This window comes from Haliaeetus albicilla, chromosome 22, assembly GCF_947461875.1.
Source record: "Haliaeetus albicilla chromosome 22, bHalAlb1.1, whole genome shotgun sequence".
Taxonomy (NCBI): domain Eukaryota; kingdom Metazoa; phylum Chordata; class Aves; order Accipitriformes; family Accipitridae; genus Haliaeetus; species Haliaeetus albicilla.
Genome location: NC_091504.1, coordinates 17,998,239 through 18,019,598, shown reverse-complemented (window position 1 = coordinate 18,019,598; position 21,360 = coordinate 17,998,239). Strand labels below are relative to the sequence as shown.

Sequence of the window (21,360 nt, the reverse complement as noted above, 5' to 3'; positions counted from 1 at the left end):
GTCAATGGGGCCACCCAGTCAGAACCGGCAGCTGCACCTTTTGCCCTATGGAGACTCGCTTAACGCTTGGCCAATAGAAAGAAGCCAAGGAGGCGGTGCGGCAGCCACCAGCGCGCATTGGGTCGCGGGTGAGTCAATAAGACGCCGTGCTCCCGTCTGGCCCAATGGGCGCAGCGGGCGGGCGGGCCCGCCGGCGGGCCGGAAGCGGGTGCGCGGTGCGGGCGGCTGCCGCCATGCCCATGTACAAGGTGAGGCCCTTCCACAGGGTCGGCGGGGAGGTGCTGGCGGAGCAGCTGCCCTCCTGCATGTACCGCCTGCCCAACCTCCACCGCCTCCCCTCGACCGCCGCGTCGCCGCCGCTGCCGCAGGTAGGAGCGAGGGAGGGGGGCGGCGGGTGGGCCCGCCCCGCCTGGCCGGCCGCGGGCTGGGGAGGGAAGGCCTGCTCAGGCCGCGGCCCGCGGTGCTCGGCCCCGGGCGGCGGGGACCCTGGCGGCGGGGACCCTGGCGGGGCCCTCTCCGGCCTCGCTGGGCCGGTGTTGAGCTGCGGGCGGGGCCCGTGCTTTCGGTGACCGTGTCCCGGCAGGCCTTGTCCCTTCCTGCTGCATCGTCACTCTCTTGGCTCGGGTCTGCTTTCTTTTCTGCTGTTGAGATAGGAACTAGCCAGCTACGCACCCTCTATTCTTAGTCTCAGTTCCTTCTTTCTTAAATCGGGCAAAACCGCGAAATGTTACCTTGCGTTGATTTAGTTGACTTCAGCCTCTCTCCAGTGTCAGGAATGCTTTGAGTTCTTCGAGGCTGCTTGTGGCCGTTTTTAGCTCGATGCCATCACATCCTTTCAGTGAGTACTTGCTTTCCTCACCCAGGTTGCTGGTGGAGATCCTTGAGTAGGAGCAGACTTGGGGCAGAACTTCACAGGAGTGCCTGCTAAGATGCCCTCCCCTTGCAACAGCAAAGTATTAACGACCAGTCTCCTCTTGAGAGTGGTTTTTATTTCACGGAATTACGTACTAGCCAAATAATGGTCACTTAAGAGGCGTTTCCGTGTCTTGTCTTTGAGAATATTGTGTAAGTGGGTATCAAGATTTCACTTGGATACCTTGCCTGTTATCTCTTTATCCGTGAGACTGAAAGAAGGAAGTTTGGTCAATAAGTTGGGTTTTGTTAATCCTTATTCAGGATGCTTAGAATTGGATTATTTGTATAAAGATTTTTCTTTAATGTAAGTTTGTAGACTTAAAACCTCCCACAGGAATATATTTTTCATCTTTTAAAAGAGGGAGCATTGTAACATAAGAGACTTGCAAGATATTTGAGATAACAGAAAGATGCATTGGGATTAACATGTAACAAAGCCTACGGTCTTTTTTTCTCTATACTTTATAATCTCTGAAACAAAGAATGGCTACAAAGAGTGATTTCGTATGGTACACCATCCATCTAAACCTACAGGGTTTTTTTACTTTTATTAACTACCTGAATTGTCAAAAAGTTTCCGTGTTTGGCAGCCTCAACACAAACTCTTATCAGTCTGCTCTTCTGGGCTGAAGAGAATCCTGACAAGCTGACTTTGGTTTTTCAGGTTTTAATACAGCACTTCACTGCCAACTTGAAATTTCTGTGGTCATGGTCTGATTCTTAACCACGTTATGGAGTTTGCTGTAGCTAGTGGTTTAAAAAAGAAAAAGTTAAGTAGGAAGATTTCGGAGATTTGATTAAATAACCCATCTCTCACCACATTCATACAGACAAAAGAAGAGACACAACTAATAGACATAAGATCATGACATTCCATGACATTCTGGTTATTTGAATGTGTTTAAAGTCCTTCAAAACTTACTGTCAAGTGAGCTGTGAATGATTGTGACACTGCCCTGAGTGACCATTTATGTGACGTTGTTTTTTCGTCCTCTGTAGGAAGAGGTTGACCCGTCACTTCAAGCACTTGAATCCCGCCAGGAGGAGATTCTAAAACGCTTGTATGAACTGAAGAGTGCTGTCGATGGTCTCTCAAAGATGATACAAACCCCAGATGCTGACTTTGATGTAACTAATATCATTCAAACTGATGAATGTTCTCCTTTGACAACAAATGGAGCAGATTTAGATTTGATGCTTGGAAAGGTAAGTTTACTTGAGCATATATGTTGATAGGTACTTTCTTTGCTCTCAGATTTTCAGGGTTGGAAGGGTGGCATTAAAATCTGGGACACTCAGAACTTAATATTCAAGTCTTATATCCTTACAAATAACCTACAACTGCCATTTTGTTTTGGGCAGTGTCCTGGTTTCGGCTGCGATAGAGTTAATTTTCTTTCTAGTAGCTGTTACAGTGTTATGTTTTAGATTTAGTATGAGAAGAATGTTGATAACACACTGATGTTTTCAGTTGTTGCTAAGTAGTGTTTAGACTAAGTCAAGGATTTTTCAGCTTCTCATGCCCAGCCAGCGAGAAGGCTGGAGGGGCACAAGAATTTGGGAGGGGACACAGCCAGGACAGCTGACCCAAACTGGCCAAAGGGGTATTCCACACCATGTGACGTCATGCCCAGTATATAAACTGGGGGGGAGTTGGCCTGGGCAGGGATTGCTGCTTGGGAACTAACTGGGCATCGGTCAGTGAGTGGCAAGCAATTGCATTGTGCATCACTTGTTTTGTATATTCCAATCCTTTTATTATTCTTGTCATTTTATTATTGTTGTTGTTATTTTCTTCCTTTCTGTCCTATTAAACTGTTCTTATCTCAACCCACAAGTTTTACCTTTTTTCCTTCCAATTCTCTTCCCCGTCCCACTGGGGGGGGGGGACGGGACGGGACTCGCGAGTGGCTGCATGGTGCTTAGTTGCTGGCTGGGGTTAAACTACAACAGGCATCCAGATTATAGATACAAACATTTATAAATACTAAATGCTATATATTCTCATCTGGATGTAATTCCAAGCTAGAATGGTTAATTTTGAAATTATGACAGTTGGTTTCTTGTTTGTTACCAACTGGAAACTTTAACTTTGCTTTCAGATTGGACTAGAATTTACCTCAGTCATGTTCTTGAATTATAGGTTGTGGGAGGAAGATGTTTAAATGCTTAAACAAATTTTAAATGTCCGAACTTGAATTGATTTATTTGAGTGTCATTAGAATTTCAGATATACACATGCATGACTATGTACATTTTCGTGTCAAATGAAAACTCCACTACTTCAGAGTCTGATCTGGAATGTGTCTTACCTGCTGAATGTTCTCCTTTCCATTCAGGATTATGGTGCCCTGAAAGATATTGTAATAAATGCAAATCCTTCTCTACCTCCGCTGTCATTATTAGTACTACACAGCCTGCTTTGTGAACGCTATAAAATATTATCAGCTGTTCACACACATTCATCAGTGAAAAGCGTGCCAGAAAACCTCTTGAAATGCTTTGGAGAACAGACTAAGAAGCAACCACGTCACGAATATCAGTTGGGCTTTACTCTTATTTGGAAGGATGGTAAGAATTAAGTTATCTTGTAGATCAGTATTTTACAATAGGTGAGAAAATGAAACTTGTGCTATAAAACTGTGACAACAGATGCTTTGTGCTGACACACAATGGATATGTACTGCAGATACTATCTTTGCTCTCTCTTTATAGCTGTGAATGATGATGGGGACAGAGGGGGAAGATTCTTGTTTGTGGTTACTGCTATTAAAATACGTGTGGCACTTACATGGTTGTTTGTATCCACAGGGCCTTTTTTTATAGAAGTGTTTTTCAGTTTCTACAAATAAGTTAACTAGAATAGAAATGAGGTGGGAGATTGGGCTGAAGTTTGCAAAAAGTGATCTCTCTATCCCAGGTTCCCACCTTAGTCTAAGTATTTACACTAAGAAAACTGAAATCTGTTCATCAGGTTAATGAAGTTAACGGTGTTGCTGGCATCACAAAATACATCATAGAATTACCATTACATTTAACTTCTCTACCATGTGGTATCCACTTTTTTTCTTTTCTTAATTTCAGTTCCAAAACCCCAGATGAAGTTTAGCATTCAAACAATGTGCCCTATTGAAGGAGAGGGGAACATCGCTAGATTTCTCTTTTCCCTGTTTGGCCAGAAGTACAATGCAGTTACTTCAACTCTGATTGACAGCTGGGTTGATACAGCCATCTTCCAGCTAAAAGAAGGTAGCAGTAAGGAAAAAGGAGCAGTCTTGCGCTCTATGAATGCTGCCCTGGGCAAGACACCGTGGTTGGTGGGAAATGAACTCACCGTAGCAGACATTGTTGCGTGGTGTGCACTTCAGCAGACAGGTAGCGTAAATGCTGCCCCAGCCAATGTGCAAAAATGGATGAAGTCATGTGAGAACTTGGCACCTTTCACTTCTGTTATGAAGCTACTAAAATAAGCCTGTACTCTTCATAATGGTGTTATTTTAATCTTACTCCACCTCATGCCTGCTGTAGTGGTTTGAGTCCTTTCTGAGATGTATTCAAGTACTACAGTTGGACAGAATTCTCAAGTCAATAAAAACATGACAACTACCTTTTGGGTGTGACCTTTTTTGTAACTGATGTGCAACGTTTGTTTAATGATTATAAGGTATCTAAAAGTAGTCCTATGTAAATACAGGCTACACTTTTCCTTCTTCCTTCTATTTTCCCCTGTAACCAAAATGCTTATTTACACAAGTTAGCCTCAGTACAATTTAAGTGCAACACGAATCCTTTCTGTTGACTGGAGACTTCTGAACTAAGATAAAAAGATGAATACCTTTAAAGAACAGACAGGAAAATCAAAATGCATTGAAATATTTTTATGTAAAAAAAGAAACATTTTATATAACTTAGCATATAATAGAGGTTCATTCTTCCTGTACTTAAACAGGAGAACCTAGTCTCATATGTTCACCTTGTTCTTCAGAAAGCAGTCTTATTCTCTCTCTCAGTTTCTCTATTTCTTCCTCTTGCTGTTTCACCTTCTGTTGTAGGTTAGAAATAACCTGAAAATGAGAGTCAGTTTATGTCATTTATTGACAGGCAAGGATAAAGCCTTATTAACCTATTTGAATTGTGTTTGCAATCCACTACAGACACATTCTGCAGCACCACAGCTATTCTGCATATTTGATTCTACAACTTAATCCACAAACAAAAAAGTGTGGCAAGGAAAGGGAAAATGATAAAGGACTCTGCAGGGCTGATGAAAAGCTTCAAAAGCTTTTCTGACCTATAAATACCTCAAGCTGTACATAAATTAACTGTCCAGTCTTTATAAAGTTACCTATACTTAGTGACCATTTATCTCATTGCAAAGACACCAGAAACATTAATACAGTGGCCTAAATACTGTAATCAGAGAAGAGTCTTAATCACCCAATCCTCAATTTAAAACAAAAAAAAACATAATACAGGCAGGGAAACAAAGGGCATTTTCTTTTTATATTTGTTTATCCTGTAGAGATTGAGGTTATTGGCATAACTTACGTGTTCTGTGGTATGAAATAGTTCACTTTCACGCAGCTGAGCAGCAGTTGGTCTTTCTGTAGATCTTTGACTGGTGAGGAGTTTAACATACTTGGCTTGAATAGGCCATTTTTTGTAGAAAGTATGAGGAATTTGGCCATTCCTTAAATGTGTAAGAACTTCTGTTCTTTCCATTTCTGTTCCAAACGGTTGAAAGAGTTCTAGCAGGATAACACCCATGCTGTACATGTCTGACTGGTAATGGGGTAAAGAAAAAGTTCTGGGATAACTGCTATTTTTAATTACTTACTAGATTTCTCAGAAAAAATTCACAATGTGAAGGAGTTGCGCAACAATGAAGTTTCACGATGATATGAAAAGTATCATGACACTACTAAAGGAACACATTCAAATCTGTATACATTCCTCAAGATTATCTTAGAAACACAAATAATTTTTGCATTAGTAGCAAACTAGAAGGCAAAATTGAAATCCATGCTTCAACAACAACATTATGTGTAACAGTAGGAGGACTATTTATGTATTTACCAAATATTATGTATTTACCTACTGGAAGACTTGTTTTATTCCTATTATCTATCATCATGTGTAAATAGAAAAAAAAAAAAAAAACCACCATCAAAACCTCCCTACCTTGAAATCATAGTGGGATCCCTGCAATTGTTCTGGTGAGGCATAGAGGCAAGTCCCCACTCCTGAAGTATGCATCAACCCTTTGAAAAGGCAATTTAGACTTATTCAGCTAGTGTTACATTGTTACCATTTCACTTAATATTTAATGGTTTTAATATCATAGAAACTTAAAACACTGAAACCCGTGAAGCTTTTTTCTCTTACCATTTATCCTTTCTGTCTTAAACCACTGGTCTGCATCATCCCAAAGAAGGTCTTTGCAGGCTAATCCAAAGTCTCCTATTTTTACATGATGATCTGATCCATGTAGAAATATATTTCTGGGCTACAAAACAAGGCAGTATAAAATCTAAAACATATCTATATAAAGAATTATGACATTTCAGCTGTTTCAAAGTCTATAAAATCCAGTGTTTCACAGGTGTAAGATAATTATTTAATACTTTCATTGATGAGGGAGAAAAAGAATAGTCATAGCTGATGCCAAATTATGCATTAGCAACACCATTTGGGCAGAAAGACCACCTATGAAGGGTCTAGAAAAAAGGAAGAAAAGCAAAACAGGAAAACCAAAGATTTAGTGGAAAGATAAAGTGTGTGTGGGGGGTGTCAGCAGAAAATGGGAAATTTGCAGAACAGTAATGTTAACGTAAACAGGCAAGAGTAGACAGCAAATTAGACCAACTGATGTAGCAGGAAGGAGAACTAAATATTATCTTTAGGCTAGACATAATGTAAAACAAATATACTTCTCGATATGATAAGCACAGCTGTAACATGCTACTTGGTTCTGGGAAGTTGCTATGAAAAAAACCAAAATTATAAGAGACTTGAGTAGAGACCACTGACTGGAAAAACTGAAATTTTATCCAAATATTTTGGCTTTAGGACCACTAAGGAGGAGAAATGCTAGCATTATGTATCTAGAAAAAAACCCCCATACTTGCCAGATAAAAGAAAACATAATACAAAATTACTGGTTTTACATAGTCTGTATCACAAGGTTTCTGAGCTTAGGGACATTTGGATGAGAAATGGTAGCACTATTGCTTAGTACAGGGTTTTTTTTTCTACTAAGTAGAAATTTGCTGGTTTTATAGTACTTTTAAAATGTTGCACTGAATAATGCGGTTACTTCAAAGCTATGCTAGAACCAGACATCCTGCAACATCTCAAAGAATGACACTGTTCAAGTGCCAGATTCCAAATCCTCTATTTCTGATTATGGATTTGCATTACAAAAATTACAGTTCCCTTGTCTATGAGTAACATAAAGGAGCCAGTAGGCCTGCCACTGTGTTTTCCTGCAGGCAGAGGAAATAAAATTCACACCATGAAGAGCTATATGAAGTAATAATGGAAGATGACAGTAGCACTGTTGAAGCTTTACTAGCTGATCATCCTGTCGGTGAAACAGCAAGTGCTTGGAAGGACCCTTACACCTCATAGACCTCCCCTCCCTCCAGGTAACCACTTGATCAGGATTATAATTTGTGTTTGAAAATACTTTTAGATTAAGAAATCTTACTTTAAAAAAAAATGAACAAAAGAGGGAAGGTCCCCACATAGATAACTAGTTTAAAGACATAAAAGAAAAGACAGGGATAAATAGTCAGCCTTCACAGCAAAGGTTATCATCAACGGATTCTTGTATGAATCTGTGCTGAGAACTATGCTGAACAACACCTCTGTAAATGGGTAGAAAAGGGTGAATGGTGAGATGACAAAGTCTGCTGGCAATACTACATCATTCAGAGAAATCAAGATGAGATCTGAATGCAAAGAACTGTGGAAGGATCTCGTAGGAAGTATAATGACAAAAGGAATTCAGTGCAAATAAACATGAAAATGTAAATGAAGGGACGAATAATCCCAATTTTAAATATGTAACAACTGTCTCTGCGTTGACTGTTACTTAAGCATGGTTAACAGACAGCTCTAAAAATGCTCAATAGCAGTCCATAAACCAAATTGTACATTACCAGTTACTGGGGGGGAGAGGAAGATAAAGAAGAAAACACTGTGATACCATATGAATTAATACACGGCTATCTTCAGTACCATGTGCAGTTCTGAGTCTCCTATCTCAAAGAGCATGTACGAGAACTGGAAAATTGTGCATAGATTGGTTACATGAATGCTGAAAATTTGGAATGGCTTCTATTCAAGGAATCACTAAATATAAAACACATGACAAACTGTTAAGTTTAAAACAGATCTATTAAATCACACATGGAATGGGAAAAGTGAGTATGAAACACTATTCAGTATTTCTTCCAATAAATGAAATAGGTGATATCAAGTTAAATTATTGGTGGCAACTCAAAACTAGGGCCATTCATCTGCACGCACAGCACAGTTGAACTCTGTAGAGACATTGCTGCAGGATGGCTAATTAACACTCACATGAGTTTAAAAAAGACAAATTCTAGCAATATCCATAAATGGCTATTAAGTAAGATGCTACATATAGTTCAAACAATCACATAAATTTTCTTCCCCCAAATGATAGTATACCTGCCTTAATACAACATATGGTCGAATCACATCTATTGATAATTTTGAAAGTGAGTTTTGGTTTACTCACTATGAACAGAAACTATAACCAGAAGTAGTATCTCTTGACTCAGACACACAACACTAATTGTTGAATATACTTCTTATGCTGCAAACAGCCATGCAGAGAAGTACTTGGGGATACTGGTGGATGAAAAATTGGATGTGATCCAGCAATATGCTCCTGCAGCCCAGAAAGCCAACCGTATCCTGGGCTGCACCAAAAGAAGCACGGCCAGAAGGTTGAGGGAGATGATTCTTGCCCTCTACTCCGCTCTGGTGAGACCCTACCTGCAGTACTGTGTTCAGCTCTGCGGTCCCCAGCACAAGACAGACATGGACCTGTCAGAGTGGGTCCAGAAGAGGGCCATGAAAACGATCTGAGGGCTGGAACACCTGTCCTATGAAGAAAGGCTGAAAGAGTTGGGGTTGTTCAGCCTGGAAAACAGAAGGATCCAGGGAGACCTTACTGTGGCCTTTCAATATATAATGGGGGCTTATAAAAAAGACAGAGAGAGACTTTTCAACAGGGCAAGCAGTGCAAGACAAGGGGCAAGTTTTAAACTCAAAGAAGGTAGATTTAGATTGGATATAAAGAAGACATCTTTTACAGTGAGGGTGGTGAGGCACTGGAACAGGCTGCCCAGAGAAGTTGCGGATGCCCCATCACTGAAGTGTTATTCAAGGTCAGCTTGCATGGGGCTGTGAGCAACCTCATCTCATGGAAGCTGTCCCTGCCCATGGTGGGGGGGTTGGACTAGATGATCTTTAAAGGTCCCTTCCAACCCAAACCATTCTAAGATTTTATAATCTAGAGGCCCAAGCACTGCCAGATTATGTCTGTATGTACAGATGAGATGGAACTTCTGCTTGCTTACACTTCTCCTGTGAGCTTCATTGGCCTGAAGCTGACCTATGATGACTCATTTCTCATGCTATAAAACTAGGAAATAGAGGAACTGAGGGCATTAACACCATCTTAGGCATTCCTGTTGGGCACAGAGAAGCTGTGGTTAACAAATATAAGTTAATGACCAAGCTTCTGTTAGGTCATGGCAACTCATAAAATTTGTTCTGACAACTGAAGTTTTGGGACCTGTTACTATGTTATGCCCTACCAGTCCAGAAGTTTTAGTCTAGGTAATTTCATCTTAATAAAAAGAAATTAACTTAAAACAACATTTTACAGAAGTAACAAGAGGCTACACAGCACTCCAACTTCTCCTACTAAATTTGCCTAGTACTTACAGCTGGGACATCCATTTCAGACAAATTTCAGAGAAATCAACCAACTTCACAGGATAATACAGAAAAGTGTCTCTGTATCTTGCAAATGCAAGACATCAGACAAATCCTGAAATGAGTAATTACAAATATGATGGTCTTCTGTGTTTAGGCCAACAGTCTGATGATGCCTTTCCACCTATATGCATCCTTTTTGAGTATTATCTTAATTTAAAGGACACCGACAAGTCTTGCTGGACACCTCTTCACAGAGCTGCAGGGTCACCAAACACAGAGGTAACAGCAACTTCAACTGCCTCTGGAGCAAACATGAACTTTGTCAGTCCAGCTTGTGGAAGAACTGCCCTTCATGTTGCAATGTGCACAGCATCATCTAAAGTGAGCAGAATTTTAGGTTCTCCAATCAACACAGGTTGCATCCGTTTACTATTAAGTAATGGAGCCAACGTAAATACCCAAGGAGGACAAATGGCTATTCATGAGGCCTGCTCAAGTAGCATAAAGGAAATAGTTGATCTTCTGTTAAGAGTATAAAGCAGACATGAACAGTTTAACAAGAGATGGGCAAACCCCACTCTTCTCATTTCTTCAATGCAGATCAAATTTAAAAGATAGAGCACTGTTGAACACGTTGCTAAGCTTCTCATATCCACTAAAGTAAAGAGATAATCAAGGACATCCACCCACTGGACTTCCGTTCTCAGAATTTCAAATGCTTTAAGATGCTTTCTTATAACATTATCACAGAAATTACTGTCTCTGAGATATCCGCAAAATCACCGTTAGAAGAATATACAGTGAAACCAATGAGCACTGGCTCGAAAACAGGCTCCCAGTAACTGTATGAAACTCTTTATACAACTACCAGGACTTCGGACAATAAGGCCATGAGGATGCTAAACAAGAAAGCAAACTGAAAAACTGTTGATCCTGAAACAGTTGGCAGAAAAATTAAAATTAATCCAGAAGAAAGATTGTGTCTTTTCAAATAGTTCCGAGTTTCCACATGTGGAGTTTTAATAATCAAGATGATTTTTACACTAATTTCCTCATATAGCTACCATATCAGATGCAGAGAACCTCTGTAGGAAGCAGAGCAGGAAAACACACACTCAGTTCCTTGCTATTCGAGTCTGTCAGTTTAAGGGCGGGGGGGAAAGCAAGATATATTTACCTGTGCTTCACATTTAAGCCAACCAGTAAGTCAAAACTATTCTTATGATTAGATTTCAAAAAAACCTTCACAGGAACATATAAAGGGCATCCTATTCTAATCATTCAAAGTGTTATTTCAGCCTGCTCTTTGTTACTCTTAATAGGAATGAAAGCAAAACTTTTCATTCAGTCACTAACGTCACCTACAATTTCAGTCCCTTAGTGGAGATAGCAACCATTTTGAAAGACAGCAATTATTTGCAACTGAGGGAATTTTTTTCTTTTTTAAAAGCAAGTAACTATAACTTGAACATATTTTCAAAAGCTAACTGATATGCTGTTAGCAAATTAAGGAGTAGTCAAGGGGCTTTGCTTATTTTTATAATTACCTGAAAGAATTTTTTTTTTAGGTAATTAGGTAATTTAGGTCCTACCCTGGTTAAGGAGAGACCAAGACAAAACAAAACCAGTCTGACCATCCCTGCTCAGGACAAGAAAATGGCTTCACAAAGGAGAAAACATTTCCACAGCTTAATCATAATTCACTTGTAAGTCAATGTGACTGAGTACTATGCTTATAGTAAAGTAAGTACAGTACTGGTATAGAGAAGACAATGTGTTTTTTCATATGTAACATAGCTAAATTCTTAAGACCCCAGGTCATCTCAAATTTAACTATGAAGTTGTTTTCATCCTCCCATAATGTGTTTTCTTGAACCTCAAGTAATAATTCGATGAACTTACTTTAATGTCTCGATGCATCACTCCCATGCTGTGGATATAGCATACTCCTTCCAGTAACTCTTGAAAAATTTTCATTGTCCAGCAGACATCGACAAGATGGTATGGACCTTAAAACAATTTAAAATCTAAGTTATTTCAGCTAATTGTACTGAGTTATTTAAGGTTATGGTGGTATGTCTTGTTGAATTCTGTTTATTTATGATGCGGAAGAAATTTTTAACAGCATAGTTTAAAAATGGAATTTCCCGTGCTTCTCCTAAGACAGTGTTTTTGAAACAGCAAAAAGTCACTAACCTCAAAATTCCAAAAAGGAAAGAAACTTACTGGAAGTTTCCTCTGTTCTCTCATTGCATCTTTTATTACGGTCAACAATCCAGTCCCACAAGGATATTTCACACAGTTGCATCTGTATATGAAGCATCAAACGATACTCCACCTAACAGAAAAATAATGGTCCATGATTTTGCTACTGTAATATGAATAGTATTTCCTTAGTTATTTTCTTTAACGCTAATAACAACAAAATTCGTTCATTAAACTAAAAAAAAAAAAAACAGTTAGATACCAAAATGACATCAAATACAATATTACTGATCTACTGCATTTGAGAAGCAGATGCAATGATACTGTCTAGTTTTGGCTTTTTTTTTAGCTTGTTCCTTAAATTTTAATGATTGTTGAATGATAAAAGCTAACAAAACAGCAAGCTACATACTTTAATATTCAAATTAGAGTTTAAAGTCTTCTAGACATACTGAACAGAGGTTCATTCTGGCCTAAGAAAAGAATAATTAATATAAAATAGCAAAAAAGTCAATCTCTTGATATGGAATTTTATTATTTATTAATGTAACTTCATACTCAGTTTCTGATAATGTACTAGTTCATTTGATAACCTGGACAACTCAAGCAAACACCTTTAAAACCTTGGATTTCTTGCAAGAGGGAACTCCAAATGATAGCAAAAGCTTGAAGCATTCCAGAGCTGGCTGTGTTACACAAAACATTTCAGTGGTATGAATGCCAACAAAGTTTTAGAAACATAGGCAGAGTGGTGATTCCCTGCCCATACCTGCTTCTCTCTTTTTCACATGTAATCCTACACTGTATAGGCACCACCTTACATACCTAGACACTTTCATCAATAATATCCGAATTAACCACCATTACTGAATGCTGATTTCAAGTTTGATTTTTTTTTTTTTTTATGCACGAGTAGTACTTTTTATTCACATAGGTACTTTGAAAGGACCCAAGGTGACTAATTCATGGAAACTTTCTTGTATGCCGAGTTTTGCCAGCTCCTCTGGTCAGCTTCCTTGTAATGGTGTTACACACTTAAGTAAAAATTGTCTGTATTTTTGGCTGTAATTGCAGTAATTTCATTTTTAAAAAATTTATCATTATAAATCTTTCCTCTGTCTACCAAACTCTACTTTACAAACATCATTAAATTAGACAGCAGTTTATATCTAAAGAGAACTGTATTTACCTCAAAGTCTCCACAGAGCGCTACATCATTCTTGGAGCATTCTTCAGTGCAGGACTTACTTTCAGTGCTAGCATCTTGATCCAGACGACAATGAGGTCCCCGTGCTGGATGATTTTTCACATCAGTTGATCTACTGCTAACACTGCTTACAGAGTCTTCTTGTAATTCCATGGGTAACTCACATTTATCTGGTTTCATAAACTCTTTACTATTGCTGTTTGTAAAATCATTCCTTACGCACATATTCTGTACTGATTCACTGCCCAGATTTCTAAGACTGGTACTGTCACAGGACTTCTTTTCTTGTGAAGTAAGGTCAGCAAAGATAATTGAACTACCACTTTCCACACTCTGTATGTGACAGTGATCACTGAAAATAATAAAGGAAGATAAATCAAAATAAGTACACAGTTTTATACCATCTATTTGTGATACACCATTCTGAAAAGTTTTTTTCAATTGCAAACTGCATTCCAGAGTAAGAGTTCAGCTGCTTCCCCATATAAAACTTCAGGATTACATAATTGGTAGTGTAGGGTCCAGCCTTTTTAATACCTTCCTCCAGGAGGGATTCCTCATAGCTGACCCAGACAGCTCATAGCTACATACTGTCCTAGGTCACAGCATTCACTGGACAGAAGTGTGATGCATCTTCATTCTTTTAAACTTAGGAAGTTACACCGTATTTCTCATAGGACTCCATCTCCTTACTGAAAGGGCTAATCAACACTTCTGAGACAGAAGGCCCCATCGCTCTAATAAGACTCCGCAGTACTAATCAGTGTTGCTGACTGGCACAGAACTTTTTAAGTAAACTTGAAGCCCAGTACTATGTTCAGGCACTCAGAAACTGAGAGATCCAAAGAAGGTAGAAGTACCCAGTAATATTATTCAGCTTATGCAACAAGAGAAACAATGACAAGGATAATTAAGACTTGTTTTAGTTATCATTTGGAAGCAAAAAGCACTTGTGCAATATATGCTGAATTTGGTACTCTTTTAACATTACTTTAAAAAAAAAAAGCCTTATGTTAAAGCCAAATAAATGTTATCATTGAGATTTGTAATACTTACTTGCTACTCTCTTGCTCCAAAGATAATGGCTGCAACTCCATTATTGTTTTATCTATTGGACAAAAAGATAAATATGGTATTTTACAAAACAAAGCATGCATGTATTTACTATAAATTAACATTTAGGCTACAGCATCTTACTGAATTTACCTGTAGATATCTTTTTCTCTATTTCTGCTGCTGCAAAAGGTGCTTGTTAGTCTACTAAGAGGAAACCCTAATATGTTTTTCATTTTTCCTTAAATTAGAATAAATATTGTACGAGGTCACTGAAAGGGTTGCACTGGGCTCTCTTAGATATTCACCTAGAAGTTAGCCTGTCCAAAATAAGGCCTTAAAATGTATATGATAATACACAGTTAAAGAAGCAACTCCACAAGGCACCATCCTTTGCATCACCCTGCTGCTGTTTTGAAGGCAGTTGATATTTTGGAAATAATTTTCATTAAAATTGTATATTTACGTGAAAAAGCAGTTTGTTTTAGCACACAGAGGCAAATATGAAACACCAATCTTGTAAGCCAAGGAAAACCAGGAAGTACCACAGGACCTACCTATAGCTCTAGTTATGTACTTACATTATCACCATTAAATACTTGTAAAGTACTCCTAGCACTAAAAAGTTGCATCCTTCGAGATTCTCAGTATCATCAGTTGAAAAGTCTTGTCTGTTTTACTATACTGTCAACTTCCTATGCATTTTCTTTTGTGCTTAGAGCTGACTGGGCATCAAGTTACTGACTTGGAAAGCAATAAAGTCATATAGAGCATAAACAAACCTCCTACTAAGAGAGGATCAAAACATTTAACTGCTAAAGGCATTCCGGAAAAGGACAAGAAAGAAAGAGACGAACAGATTAGGGTTACAAAGGGACCAAAGGACAAAGTGTGGGAAGAGCCAAGAACAGAGAAACTGAAGAGAAAAAAAAAAAGGAGGCAGGGAAGGTTTAAAATGAACATAAAAGTAGATAAGCTCTCAACAGGTACAGACAGTAGATGACACACAAAAAAACCCAAGCTGCTCTCTCACTGCAGAACTATGAAATGCAATTCATCAATTTAAAAACTCCTGTGGAAAGCAAAAGAAGAGGAATTTTTTTTTTTTGCCATTAAAGTATTTATTTCCAGGTTCTTTCAGTTCTTCTAAATTCTTTTCCAGACAGACAGAGAAGCATAGTGGGAAACTTATTCGAGTTTTGCTACAAGTCTGAGATTTCAAAATATGGTAGCAAATTTGTGGGGTTTTTTTTCTCCATCACTTTTACCCCAATATCTGAAGTGGCTTATTCTTCAGTATTCGTTCTTCTCCTTGTCAAGTCACTACTTTTTGCATTAGAAGTTTTTCATCGCATTCCACTGAACTTCACACAACTTTTAAATCCTCCTCATATATTACCAGAAGCAAAGCTAATACTTCCAGTGTTCCAAATTCATTATTACATAACAGATAAGTTATTAGGCAAAAGACTGAAGTGCCCAGAGAGACATAAAGACCTGATGGTCACCTGCAGTTTGCTTTTTTTTTTTTTTGGCTGTAAAGAGTAGTTGTTTTATCAGAGAAGTAATACTCTCCTGCAAATAACAGTACAGAGGTTATAAACGGGATGCAAGCAACAATTACACAATATGCTGTACTTTCCTTTTGGGCATACTGTTTGAACTTGTTCCATCCAAGCAGTGTGATAGCCTACAATGTTAGGATGCTGCAGCCCAGCCAGCACTTTAACTTCTCGTAGCACCTAAAAAGACCAAAAAGAAACAGCATGACTGTCCTTTATTCTGAGTGCTTAGTAAATCCAACAGATAACAAAAAACCCCCAACTGTCTGACAGAGAAAGAACAGATAATATTATTACAGTAATGGAGAAAATTCGGAAGCTTTAAAACAAATTATGATTTTCATAGTTGCAGAGATGATCAAATTCAAGTTAATAATATGCTTCTTTTAACAGACTTAAATACCTCTAATTTACTTTTTTCTACTAGGTATTGATAGGGTCAAATCTTTAGAAACTCAGAATGCAAAAAAATCTTATTAACGTTTTTTATGCTTTTGGAAATATTAACTATATTACTAAATTAAATAAGAATCAGCTAGAGCAGACAGGGAGTTAAAACATGAGATGAAACACAGGAAAGAGAATACCTTCATGCAATCTCTTCTTGTAGCCTTCTTAATGTTAATTTTTTTAACAGCATAGAACTGACCATCTAACTTGTTTTTGACCTGAAAACAATTGCAATAGAACAAAATTAGATGTTAATGTGTTTGGATTAATGAATTATTAAATCCTTTAGAGCCAACTATTTTCTAAAAATTAATTTCTGCACTCCATTCAGATAACCTCTCACCCATATCAGAGAATGAAACTGGGATTAGGCCCCAGCTGCCTAAAATAAGGATACTCTATTTTTGCCATCCTTCAGGACTGCAAGCATCTAATCCAATCCTCGTGAAATACATAGCTTTACAGCTATCTTTCCATCAATTAAAAAAAAATAAAAACGCTGATAGGTCCTGATAACAGCTTAAACAGGTTCTCAATAAATCTGTGAGACCACAACTGTCACTTACACATGGCACATACCACGTGGCGGGGAACCTTAGGCCGGCCATACACCATAAGTATTTAATACAATTCAACATCATGTTGGACAGTTCACATTCATATTAAGACTGCTTTTTTTCCACACAGCCACAACTGGAACATTGGGGCGCGCAGACTGATCAGTTCCTGTGGCTGTTTTAAGTCCATATATCACAACACTTCACACAAGAAATAAAGAGTTTTCATTCACTTTAAAAGGGTCAAAATACACAAAGTAAAACATCTGATATAGCCTGCTTCTGACAAACAGAAACGAGCACCTTTTGAAATGAAATGCCAACATCCTTCACACATGCAGGTTTGCACCTGTCCTACTGGAAAATGAGTACTTTCGGTTTTCTCTTAGAAAAATAAACAAAACAGCCAAAACTAACTCTAAATTTCAAAGAAAAACTAGATATAAACTGATCAGTTACAAATGGAAGGTAAAGAATACCTTGTATACTTTACCATATCCTCCTTTTCCTAGCCTTGCAACCTCATCAAATTCATTCAAGTATCGTGAGGTCTGTGCTTCAAAGAGAACTTCTTTTTCCCTATTCAAAAAAGTTAGGCTTCATTAAACTAAATTACAATTTATAAGTAAGGTATTATATAGGCTACAGGTATACATAATCTAGAAATAGCATTTACATTATGAGAAGAAAAAGAAAATGCTTTGACATTACCATAACAAATACTGAACACCAGCAGACTGCAACAGCATGCACATGTGCTACAAATCCACACTCTGTGTTAACAGAGGTATCAAGATGATTTATTTAAGTTTATGCCTGATAAATCTTGTTTTCCTGAATGGTGGCACTAACTGTGAGAGTTGTACTGAAGAAGAAATTTTCACCGGATTGTTTTGAGAGTTTGAAGAAATTTTCACTTTTTTTTTTTTCCTTACGTTTCAGAGCCAAAATATGAAACGCAGTACTAATTAAATTCAGAGCGGACCACAGAACTTTAGGGAAGGAGTTAAATTTAATATTTCTAAATGCTTTGAATACATACCCAATTGCATGAGAATCTCCATTATCAAGTTCCTACGAAACAACAAAATCCAACATAAAAACAAGCCGTACAGAATAAGAGGTCTACCATGTCAAACAGACAGCTTAATCAAAACAGAAACTACAACTATGCTCTTAGAAAAAAAAAATGAGGTTACTGAAAGCCATTCACATTCTACAGAGAGCTTCACCAAATTGAAGTATTATTATCCCACCAGTAATCTGCTAACATCTCCCTGCTGGAGAGATTACTGCCCTTTTAGAGTTCTGCTGGCAAACAGGGTAAAATGAGGGCTCTAAAAAGTGCTTAAGACAAAATTAACTAGCTTAGTTCTAGCAGTGAGATAAGCAAACTGGTCTGATTCAGCCTGAAGCACATTACGCCGTATACAAATTATGCCCTCCACTAATACAAATACGAGGGTGTTAACATCATCAACTGGAACAGTTAAAAGTTGAAAATGGACGTATGACCATTGTCGAAAAAAAGCTGTAGCAATACTTAAAACACCTTTTCTGTGTTTATATAAAGATTTTTTTTTAATTTAAAAAAAATATTTAATAAGGAACAAAATATTGCTGGCTTTAAAAGCTTTGGGTTTGCACCTATAGAACCAGAACGTGCCAGCCCAAACAGCTAAGGTAGAATGGGAATACCATTTGGAATAATTATTCAAAGACCCAATCCAATGTTAAAAGAACCCCCAAACCAAAGCTTCTTTGGATGCAATGATGTGTCAATTCCTTAATGTGGAGGTTGCCAAAGAAATTTAACAAAGCTTACCCCATTAAGTATTTGTCGATTAGCTGCTTTCATTAGTTCGGTGATGGCTCTATTATGCTGCAGTCTTACAGTACTAAATTCATCACAGAATGCGAAAGGGGAGAGCAACCCCGTTCTTGTGAAAGCCTGACGAAGTACTGTACAAAGGAACAGAGAAAGGTCACATTAAATAAAGCCTGCCAATAAGGCCATGTAAACAGTTGGTTTTTAAATGAGAAACCTTATTCGAAAGATAGCACATCTAAAAAACTGAACAGTCACTCCTACTCCAATGCCGTTTCCCATACTCTTAGCAATAAAAACTAATTAAACCCAAACTAGAGCTGCTCTGCGGGAATCCCTTTGCATAATACAGTTATTTGCCATGCCCTTTATGGTCACAACTGCATCTCCTCTTCTTCCTTATCTCAGCAGATGAATTATACAAACCTCCACCCATTCGCTTACTTGTTACCCTTGGACTAATTTTGATCAGTGAAAAGAGAAATTCAAAGCCTGCTCGCAATTAAGAGGACACGTTTATAATAAAAAGTGGTAATGTCAAGATTTTCTAATTCACATACAAACTCACACATTCGCACGCATACTCATAGTAAAGAATGAAGTCGCTCCCTTCCACCCCCTGCCAAGCACCACATCTTTCTCGGAGTAAAACAACAATGTGGCAGATAAAAACCTAACAGATACTGGAGATGGTACAAATGCAAAGATGCTACAAAAATGTACTTCAAAGTTTTAGGAGTTCCAAGGTCTTAAAACAAACTCAATCATAAGTTTTGGAGGGTTTTTGGTTTGTTTTTATTTGTTTGGTTTTTTAAGATGTTTCTTTGGTACCAGTATTTCAAAAATTCAGCCTATTACTTTATCTTTTAAAGGAGATAAAATGTATTGAAGGTGAAACTGTAAGAAATCAGGAATTTTGCTACGCAAGCCTTAGGGACGCAGTTACGTACACCAGAAAAATGGGAAAAACCCACCCTTGCCAACATGAATATACCAGCCGAAACCCACAAGACAGATACGATTACTGCAATATGCATTTCTGTCGTTCATCAGGCTTATTCTACTTGGGAAACTGGTTTAAACTATACCAATGGAGGAAGGCCATTTTCCATAGATGTACACTGAGAAGCCAAGCAGCTACATACTTTTGGAAGATGCCCAGGCTGATTTCCCCTCCCCCCCCCCCCCAAAAGGAGGAAATTTAGTTGGGTTTTTTTTTCTTCCCCTGATATTTTTGGTTTTATTAAATTCCCCTTCTACCTGTGTTTTTAGATCAGAATTAACAGCTAGGTAATTCACCCCGCTACCCTTCTCATGATGCAACTCACACGATTTAGCTGGAACAGAACTGTCTGATCCTTGCATCTACAACAATGTTCTGTTACTGTTTTTAAAAATAAGACAGGTCCTCATTCCCAATTAAGTTGATTCAGGGTACTCATCCCCTTCTCAGAATTGCTCATCCTAATGGGATGACAGCTACAGCTTTGTATTGATATTACGCTGTAATTCTGCAGAGAAGAATATGGTATGTATTGCAGTAAGGCAGTTTAAGACAGAGGAAAGAACTACTCTTACTAACTTCGGAACAAACACCTCGAATGAACAGGGTTGTGCGTGTACATGTGGCAGAGATGCTCCAGCAGCGACACAAGCAGCAGCTGGTTTTGGATGGTCGAAGTGAAATTCACAAACTTTTGTGACCCGTTGGCAACTCGCAGCTCCGCTGGCACATCCGATTCTGGAAAAGGACAGTCAGACGAATGAATTTAGGTCTCAGTATGTACATGTATATATATATATCTACACACACACATATGTGCCCATTTACCAGAACATCAAAACAACATACCAACCCCCACGGCTTCAACACAACCCGAGCTCACAAAAAGGCACCACACGAGCTGCCACTGCGCGAGACGCTTAAGACACTCATTAGGGACCTAATTAATCTTTATAGGTGCATCCGGGAAGAAGCTAACCGGAGAGGACGAGGCTCTCCCCGAGGGAGGGCGAGCTCCCGCAGCGGCCGCAGGGCAGCGCGCTGCCAAGGGCCTGCCCGCTCTTGCATCACCCCCCGCGGCTGCCGCTTCCCGGTGGCGACGGGGAAGGGAGGGAAGGGGGGAAGGCGGCGGTTCTGCCCTCCTTCCCACCCTGCCAACCACACGGGGGGCGGCTGGGGGCCCCGCCGTCACCCGCGGGAAGGGGAAGGGGGGGGGGTCCCCTCCGTGCTCCCCCACACCTCCCGCCGAGGAACAGGGCAGCCCCCGCGGGCCCCGCTTACCGTCAAAGCGCGGCTCCGGGCTCTCCTCAGGAAACTCGATGGCGGGCGACGGCGCGCTGGGAGCCGCGGCCCTCGGCGGGAAGCCCCTCCGCCACATGCCGGGCGCTGAGGGTGCCGGCCTTCGCTCCTGCCCGGCGGGGCCCGCCCGCCTCCCTGTGGGCGGCCCCGGGGGCCGGGCTCGCGTTTATGGCCGCTCTTCGAGCGCGGAGCGATAAAACATTGACCGGCGGTGGGCTGAATTCACCGCTGAGGGGTGAATACGGCCCGGCAGGCAGAGGGCGGGCGGGAAGGCTACGGCCGAGGAGGGGGCTCGCACCGCG

General features: G+C 39.4%; 2 protein-coding genes across 2 annotated transcripts; one reads left to right on the top strand and one right to left on the bottom strand.

Annotated features, from left to right (window-relative positions):
- Positions 1-176: 176 nt before the first annotated feature.
- Positions 177-4,521, top strand: AIMP2 (aminoacyl tRNA synthetase complex interacting multifunctional protein 2). Its single transcript, XM_069810146.1, has 4 exons — positions 177-368; positions 1,915-2,121; positions 3,255-3,486; positions 4,000-4,521. The coding sequence occupies exons 1-4, from the start codon at positions 234-236 to the stop codon at positions 4,383-4,385; spliced, it is 960 nt and encodes a 319-aa protein (XP_069666247.1). The 5' UTR covers positions 177-233; the 3' UTR covers positions 4,386-4,521.
- A 257-nt stretch (positions 4,522-4,778) lies between these two features.
- Positions 4,779-21,287, bottom strand: EIF2AK1 (eukaryotic translation initiation factor 2 alpha kinase 1). The gene is made up of 15 exons (XM_069810143.1): positions 21,041-21,287; positions 20,339-20,497; positions 18,754-18,890; positions 17,971-18,002; positions 17,408-17,507; positions 16,509-16,589; positions 16,004-16,101; positions 14,363-14,416; positions 13,289-13,658; positions 12,121-12,232; positions 11,797-11,903; positions 6,301-6,421; positions 6,097-6,176; positions 5,464-5,697; positions 4,779-4,979 (listed from the first exon to the last, which is right to left on the bottom strand). Exons 1-15 carry the CDS (start codon positions 21,135-21,137, stop codon positions 4,857-4,859), a joined length of 1,905 nt encoding a protein of 634 aa, XP_069666244.1. The 5' UTR covers positions 21,138-21,287; the 3' UTR covers positions 4,779-4,856.
- Between the last annotated feature and the right edge of the window lie 73 nt (positions 21,288-21,360).

Excerpts from the sequence above, each read along its gene's own strand:
- AIMP2 (XM_069810146.1), top strand. The coding sequence starts at position 234 with ATGCCCATGTACAAGGTGAGGCCCTTCCACAGGGTCGGCGGGGAGGTG. Across the intron at positions 2,122-3,254 it reads TAGATTTGATGCTTGGAAAG|GATTATGGTGCCCTGAAAGA; the intron begins GTAAGTTTACTT and ends CTTTCCATTCAG. Across the intron at positions 3,487-3,999 it reads TACTCTTATTTGGAAGGATG|TTCCAAAACCCCAGATGAAG; the intron begins GTAAGAATTAAG and ends TCTTAATTTCAG.
- EIF2AK1 (XM_069810143.1), bottom strand. The coding sequence starts at position 21,137 with ATGTGGCGGAGGGGCTTCCCGCCGAGGGCCGCGGCTCCCAGCGCGCCG. Across the intron at positions 16,590-17,407 it reads GATATGGTAAAGTATACAAG|GTCAAAAACAAGTTAGATGG; the intron begins GTATTCTTTACC and ends AATTGTTTTCAG. Across the intron at positions 6,422-11,796 it reads TGATGCATCGAGACATTAAA|CCCAGAAATATATTTCTACA; the intron begins GTAAGTTCATCG and ends CTTGTTTTGTAG.